Source organism: Pterocles gutturalis, unplaced genomic scaffold, assembly GCF_000699245.1.
Source record: "Pterocles gutturalis isolate BGI_N339 unplaced genomic scaffold, ASM69924v1 scaffold2676, whole genome shotgun sequence".
NCBI lineage: Eukaryota > Metazoa > Chordata > Aves > Pterocliformes > Pteroclidae > Pterocles > Pterocles gutturalis.
In genome coordinates this window covers 104,927-113,477 of record NW_010102766.1, presented here as the reverse complement: position 1 = coordinate 113,477, position 8,551 = coordinate 104,927, and the positions used below count along the sequence as shown (strand labels likewise).

The 8,551-nt window shown below is 36.0% G+C and overlaps 1 protein-coding gene across 1 annotated transcript in view; it reads right to left on the bottom strand.

Annotated features, from left to right (window-relative positions):
* Window positions 1-71: 71 nt before the first annotated feature.
* The window catches only part of LOC104471163 (receptor-type tyrosine-protein phosphatase delta-like), a gene marked incomplete at both ends in the record, with an annotated part of 111,359 nt that continues 102,879 nt past the window's right edge, over window positions 72-8,551 (bottom strand). The window contains 1 exon segment of the mRNA XM_010086408.1: window positions 72-357. Coding sequence (XP_010084710.1) covers window positions 72-357 — 286 coding nt within the window.

The window sequence follows — 8,551 nt, the reverse complement described above, 5'->3', positions numbered from 1 at the left end:
CTTCTCAGGATCAGAGGCGCGGCTTCAGCAGCCATTTGGTTTTTGTTCCCCACAATATAAAATCCCAGTACCTTAAATTCCAGTTCCATTCCTGTGACATTCTCGCCTGTTTCTATCTGTGTCAGCTTCTGGATATATGCATACAGGTTTCTGGCTGGCACTTCGGTATTTCCGCATGTCACTGCTTCCAGCAGTGCATCGTGGATAAAGATGTATTGGTCCTCAGTTTGAACCATGTAATTCCTCTGCGCTCTCATTAGAGTTACGTGGCCATAAATATCTACAGTCTTTTCATGCTTTATTCTCTCTAACATGGCATCTATCACAATGAAACAGCCAGTTCTGCCGACTCCAGCACTAAAAGAAATGAACACAGGAAGGAAAACATGAAGGACTATATCGTGCATTGTGCTTAATTTTATGGCATTCAATTTTCAAAGGTTCATAACACTGATTTGAAGAACACATTTTTCTGAATATGAACATCAGGTTTTGTGAAAGAGGATGGTGCCCTGAAATAAGTAAACTCCTTTAACGCCCATTACAAACAATTGAGAATGTGGAATGCTTTTATATGAGATCTTTGCATCTTGCAGTTTCAGGCTTGACTATAATAGAAATAAAACATGTTGCAACATGTTCTAGAAATATATGTTCTTAAAAATGGAAATTACTGGAGATGATGAATCCTCTAACAACTTGCTCAAGCTTTATTTGTAGCATGATTGTAGCTGTTGTTACTCTAGAGAGGTGAATTCATTGGCAAACAATAATGTTACAGAAAAAGAGTCTTGTGTATTTCTGTTGTGCTTTGGAGGTAAACTTTCTGTTTCTCTCCCAGCTCTTTCCATGGGGCTCGTACAGACACAGTTTGTTCTGCCCTCTGCTCTTTTACTCAGCCAGGCCACACATTTTTTGCAATGCAGAGCCATGCCTAGTTAGCTGTGCTACCTGTAGGCTGGGGAAATCTCCAGATGGCCACTTCAATGTCTGTCTTGCATCTCTAGGAAAATAAGGAAGATACAGAATGGCCAGAAGTGGGGCCAGGATGCTCAGTCATTACATTATTTCAAAGGACAGACTAAAATATGCATAAAGACAAAGCTTGAAATCGCAGCATTGAATTAATGTCTGGACTGGGTGAGCAATATTTTTCATGCAGAGGTAAACCTAGTGCTTCCTCACAGGTTCTGAGTTAAGTCAGTTGTTGGTTTTGGGCAAGAGCTGAAGTGAAATCACATCAGTCCTGGTGAGGCCAAACACACTACTGCTTCTTAGATCTTTGCACAGTAAGGGATTCCTCAGGAACAACTCTGAGATAGAAAGTTGTTTTCTCTTCTGCTTAACAGCACTTTATTTTTATGATACCTGCTGTCAAAATGTGCCCAACTTTCAAGGATTTTCAGTCTTTCCTTCCCTGTCTTAAAGGTTTTGTCTGGTACATGCATGGGCTACCTTTGATAACTACTGAGGAAAATGTAATCAGGAGAGGAAAAAGAGACTTACAGTTCTCACCTTGCTGTATTATTATTGGTCATACATTATCCTTTATTACACATTTGGCATAACTGAACAGCAATGATGCTGAAGGAATATGAAAGAGACCACAAAATACACAAGAACAGAAAATACTGAAGGTCTGAATATGCAACTTGTCTGCTAAGTGGAGCCATACTTCCTAAACTCTCTACAGAGTTCTTTTATGGAGATGTTTGGACACCAACTGTACTGAATGAAAACTTCAGATGGATGACCGTCTTTTTGCAGCCATGTATATGCTGAACTTTCTGAAACTTTGTTTCAACTATTTGCATACATGTACCTATACAAAGCACAAGCGTAAAGTATAATAGATTTGTATATCAATTTTATATCTGGGATCACATCATGTCAGTGACAATGAATGATAGTTTCTGGCCTTCTAAATGGTTCACTGTTTTCAGTTACTGACATGAAATGCAGTATGTAGCATAGTAAGCAACAGCTTATAAACCCTCAAGACGTTGACATTATATAAGTTAAGGATATTTACGAACACCAGGAACTGCTGTCTTTTGAAAAGAGATAGAAAGTAATAAAAATAATTACAAGCCAGCTTCTAGCAGACAATTATATAAAAACCAAGATCTTCTCACAGTTCTTATATTTTCATGAGATGTTGAATATCGTAAGTCCATCCTGAAACTGATAATTAAGGGTAAACCTTTATTCTTGCATGGTGCTTTAAGAATCTTTGCCAGTCACCAGCAAACTGGATTTACTTACAACCAAATCAGAAAGAAGCACAGAGCAGAAAGATGTTTTAGTCTCACATAAGGTAAGTTTTGTTTCTAAGATTCCATATTTACATATTGTTAATCATGTATTCTTTCCACTAGTTACCCTTCCTTCAAACAGCTGAGGACTTCTGCTAACAGACCAAATACATCAATCTGAACTTTCTTAGATGCCACTCTGACAAGAATTAATCAATATTTTGAGCTTAGGAAAACTTATCAATCAATGCTTATCAACTTATCAGTAGGAGTTGTAGAGAAAGAAAATATAAAGACAAACAAAATGATGGCTATCCTAGCTAAATGGGAGTTAATTTACCCTGTACAATAAAAGCTCTGCATTCCAGGAAACTTTAGTGACATTAACATTGGAAAGAGTCATGGAGAAAAACTCAAAAAATGGTCTCACTATTGCCTTCTCTTTTTTTTTTTTTTGATTGCAAATTAATCACAAGTAGCACACATTTCTATGTCAGATTGGTTTATATAAAGTTTTAAACCATTCTTTAAATGACAGCTCTTTGCATTCAGTTTTTATCAGCCTAACAAGTGCTGGCTAAGAAATAAGAAGGTTTGACAGTTCAGATGTTCTCAGGAGTTTAGAATATGGTTCTCTTTCATATCATGTATTAATGAATTAATGTTCCAGCACTGTGTTTCTAACTGTAGGTGACATTTTTCAGATCAAACTTTTAATTGTTCACTGGTACCTATTTACTACAACTGCAAAATTCCGACCCAGTTAAAAGCCTGCAATTTCAGCTGGAACGAGCACTTTTCATTTCTTCTCATCTCGTATTATCATTTATGTATTTATTCTTACCATGAGCAAAATCAAAGATGAATAGTTATTAGCATACTGTACCACAGAACATATTTGCTAGTGTACAGGTTTATTCAGAGGTTGGGAAGATCATGACACCAGACCAAAACATATTGCTACGCACCAACGTTTTAATGATAAGGATGGAGGGGCTGACACATTACATTTATTGAGGCACTTGGCTCCACTGGGCTCCTTACACACTCCTCTCCAGATCATTTTATCCAGCAAGATACTTTACTGCCTTAAGATGTTCAGGGCATTACAACTCTGACAATTCTAAATGAGCTGTGTGTGTTCTAGACTAACCTTTTCAGTTTCCAGGTGAAAAGGGAACCAATGCTATAAATACATTAACTTCCTCTTTGCTTCCATATACCTTCTAACTCTAAACTCCTATAGCTTCCTACACAAGAACAAGAAACTATTCTATCTTTATCCCCTGTTTCTCCTTCTCTTCTGCTATCATATGGACTTCTTAATATGGTACTGATACACTGCTGGGAAGACATGCAATTTGAATCCTCACTACTATGCCACTAATATGCCACTAGTGTCTACTTTTTGCTGCTGCTGCTAATTCAGCTAATAAGAATAATTTAATGAATTAATTCTACACCTGTTTTTGAATTTCTTGCCCTTTTGGTTTGCATCTTTTGGTGTTACTGTCAAACTTAGAATTTAAAAAAAAATATTCTATCATTTCACCTAGTGAAAGATACTGTTACGTTTACAAGCTGAAAACCAAAGCAATCTATTAAACAGGAATACCTACTAGGAAACTGTTATTGCTTCAAATATTATCATTTATCCTATTGTAACATTTGTTTTTAATTTCTAAAAACATGACTGATTCAGTCCCATGAGCTGAAACGTTTAATGTCCTGTGATGCAATACAGCTGCTATTCACAAAAAGAAAAATTAAGAGGCATAAGGGGGCCATTCCACATTAAAATCACTGTATGGATGTGTTAAAGGTTGGCTTTTGTGATTAATTTGTAGCTGTTTAAATGATGACCCTTTACTGATACTTCAGTGATTTGGCAAAGGAAGGCAGCGTAATTGCCAGTATTCACAGATCATTTAATTGGAAGCAAAGACAGTAAAATATGGACCAAAAATAATTTAGGACATTCTTGACTCATAGCAGGGGAAAATTTTATTGAATATTATAGCTTCAGATTGAATGAAGCTTGCATTTATGAACTACAAGTACATAAAATTGCTTGTGATATGGGAAACATATAAAAATGCCTGAATTTTATTGAGGAACTTCCTATGATTAATTAGATAACAATCCCACAGAAATTCTGTAGTAATTCTGAAAAGGGCAATATTTAGATTATTTTCTCTTTTTTCCTGTTAGGAAATCAGAACACCGTTGAAAATCACCTCTCTGTCCAGGAAGTAGCAAAAAAGCCCCTTATGAAACCATTTCACATTCTTTTGAAGTGATACATCTGACTGAAACAGCATAAAGACTTTGTGCAAAGAGGTAAATTTAAATTTAATTTAGAAGAGATAATGGACTGCTTCAAGACTTCTGGTACAAGCTTATAAGAGATCTTTGAGAATTGATCTGCAGGTGCACAATGACTTTCTTTTCTTCTCTTCTCACTGTGGTAATGGTTGGATACCAGCAATCAAGTATTGTATATGACACATTTTTAGGTGTAATGCTTCACCAAACAAAAGACTTTAGCCATTGCTTTTTCTACATCTCTATGCTATGCCTGGAGTCAATAGTATTTGTCACTGAAGTCATATAAAGCTTCTTAAAATGAACATGGCAAGAAAAAGAAACAGAAAACAGGAGAAGACTTCACTACAAGCAGATAAAGCTCAGTCTAGAGCTCCCCAGAGTTTTCATAGCTAGCTGGCAAAAGCATAGGAGACTCACAAACCAAGTCAGCCTTAGATCTTTCTTCCTTTACTGAGCTTTATGAAGATTTTCCTTTCAGTCTGTACATTCTCAAAATTCCACCATTACCATAATTTCTTCAAATATTACTGCCCCAGATTTAAGCCCAATTTTTTGTAATATGCAATTGCAGAAGTGTAATAATGTTTAGGAAGTAAATCTGTTCTTCATCTAATCCTGAGTTCAGCTCTGGAGAGGTCAAGCACAAGAAGCTGTCTTACCAGATTGTATCACAAACATAAACAAACAGACTCTCAAATATTAAGACATACAGAATCAAAACCCCAAGAAATTTCTCTAACAAATCCCATGTACAGGGAATAATTGTTTATTAAAAAAATTTTAAAAGATTAATTTTCCATGCAGAATAAAACTGTAGCATTAGAAATGTTCAACAAAACAAAAACATTTTAAGAGACATTTATAACAAGGGCATTCGATTACAGCAGTTCAAATCCTCTCACCAGACTTTAAATCCAGGGCTGCCGTGAGCCAGAACTTTAAAGAAACACAGAAGGACACCTATATAGCTTCAAAGCAATATAGGAATGTAGTTGTGGAAGTACATAATGCAACGAGCAACTCTACTGATATCTCACAAGTATTAGAAAGAATTTAGGTGTTAGCAGTGGAGGAAGATGTAGTATGTTGCACTACAAAAGTAAAAGACATATAAGTACTTCATTAAAGTAATGAAGTGAAGGAAAATAACATCTGAAACCACAAGTATTACAGCCACAGGTAACTTCTGAGCACACTTTCAAAATGTGACAGCCATTAACCTGAAGTTACATTTTTGCACTGCCATCAGATTGAGGAGCTTTCTGTAGAACTAATTGGAAGGATTTTGTATAATATCTTTATTCATTCTCACACTCATTCATTCACTCACCACCCTGTGAATCCACTATTAACGGAAGGATTCTGTAAACTTTCCCATGAATGCCATTCTGAGGCTGTTGAAGAAACATAGCAAAGAAGATGACAATGGATGAAGGGGAGGTTAATCAAACTAGGTAACTCAGTTCTGTTGGGAAGACTCAAGAGAAAGGGAGATACGAAAGAAGGGCACAAAACCATGCATTACGTGGAGGAGGTGAAAAGGAGATGACTGTTCATTTTTTTCTTGTAACACAAGAAATAGGGTAATGAAATGAAATTATGAGACAGAATTTAAAACAAACAGGAAGCAATTTTTCATGTAGTACATACTTAAATTGGGAAACACATTGTTGCAGAATACCATGGATGCCATAAAGAAATTAATGGAGGAAAGTATCCATTAAGGGTTATTAACCAACAAGTTACAGACACAACTTCTCCTAAAGAAATCCTTTGATTAGACTTCGCTGGAATTTGGGTAGGCACTTTAAGAAAATAATATTCTAGACATGTTCTGGGAGAGAAGCTTAAATGTGCTGTCTAAATTTGGTTTCACGGTCCCACATACTCAAAGAAAGCCAAGCATTCCATGCCAACATCTACTAATCAGATCATCTAAGACCTCTTCCTTTCAAGCAACACTTCTGCCTTTGGGTACCTGACACTCTTAGGAACTATGCCATTGAAAAGAGACAGCAGTATTTGTGATCCTTGCTTTTTCTTCCTTAAAAGGGACAGAATATTACAGAGTACTTCTGCCTGCTTCTTTCCTGAAATCACGAGTTGTTAGCGAAAAAAAGATCTCTTATTGTTCTCCTTGTGAGATGGAATATAGCAGAAATTACACAATATAACAACTGAAAAGTTCATCGACCCTATTTCATACTGCTTCTTTTTCTTATCTCGGTTTCCCTTCAGAGTTGATTGTTGATTTTGTATAGCAGTACATGCCATACCTGCTTTTCATAGAGGATTTTTATACACACACATTATATATCACCTGATTTCTTCAATTACTCAGAGATATAAAAGAAATAAACTAGAATAAATTGTATTTCTCTGTACTGTTTTATCTGTGCACAAGGATTCACTGTGATTTTTTATTTCAAAATTAATCCACTTCTCAGATATCCTTCTTATTTTCCTGCTTCTCTAAATACAATCTGATACATTCTGTGTACTGCATTCTGTATTTAGCATCAAAGAGTAACTATCCTAAATATATTCTCTCTGTGAGATTTGTTGAGTTTCAGTGTATATTTTACATTATTTGAACTGTATAATGCATCCACAAAGCATTCTTGTCATTGTGCATTCCATTAAATAAAGAAACATCTAAAATCTACTGAAACAGAGTTTAGTGAAATAGAGTTTAGAAAAAGAACATATTTTGGGGTTAATTTTAAAAATACATCTTACTGTGACTCATTGCCTTCAATTAAAGACAGATCTATGCACAAACAGCTCTAGTAAATACAGAAAATGATACTTCTGGGTAATTTATGAGAGGAAGTATACCGCAATCCTATAATCAATAAATAAAAGTGAAGATTACAGCACAGCAAAGAAGTCAAGGTGCAGAAATTATGTTGCTTGCTACTAATAACTACTCCTTGCTGTCTTTGCATTTCAACTTGTTTTGCTTTCTCACAGTGGAATGTTTTGAGGAGCTTTTTTGTGCTTTTGCATATTTCTGTGCTTTGATTACATTTTCATGTTGAACATGTAGAAGAGCTATTAGCCTATCTGTGTGGGAAAGAGGAAGGTGAATTGATGCTATCTGAAAATGAATTAAAGAAGGTGGGTAGAAATGTGTTCTGCAGTAGTGGGTAACAGGATGACCTTGAAAGTGCTTGTTGAACGCTAAAGTGCTTCCTAGTTTCAGAGTCTTTCTGGACTCCTTCCTGATTCTAGGTGTTTGTACATCTATTGTGGTCAAAAATAGTTCATTTTTCTTAACACCAGCTGCCTTCTGGATCCTTGTTTTTAAAGTCAGAACACTACCATTTGCCATTTGTTAAGCTTGGGTTTTAAACTGACAGAACAATGATGAGTTTGTAGATTGTCATCCAGACACAGTATTCCATCTGGTAAGTACAAAGCAAAACAGAAGACACAGTACCAGGTCTCCTCGTCTGCATTGTCTTTCTTTTTCAGTAGCAATTACAGTTCAAAGCCCTAAATGAACCAGGCTCTACCGGTCTACAAATCTTTATTTTTTTCCTATTTTTTCCTACTTTGAAAACTTGGAAATAACCAGAAATTCATCTTCAAGATTGAAGCGGATGGGACTTAGTAGCAGACCTACGGTTTTGGATCTCCATCTCAGGATGTCTCTTCGTTTTCCATAGATAACTGGAATATCTAGATGATAAACTCAGAGAATCAGACAAAGGTGATCTCGCCACCTTAGATTTCGTTTAAACTGAAGTGGTTGCAATATGGTAATTATGCAGTGGGATGTTACACAGCAGAAAACAGAGAAGAAAAAACTATGAGGCTTCTCTGATGCGCTCATATCAAGGCCCTTGCTAGGCCTCTGTCTTCTTAGACCAAGTGGTGAAAAGAATAAGTATCCTTTTCAATATCTCTACTGACAGCTGAAGAGCTTGGTTACTGTACTACTTCTGATTCTTTTCTTTAACCTC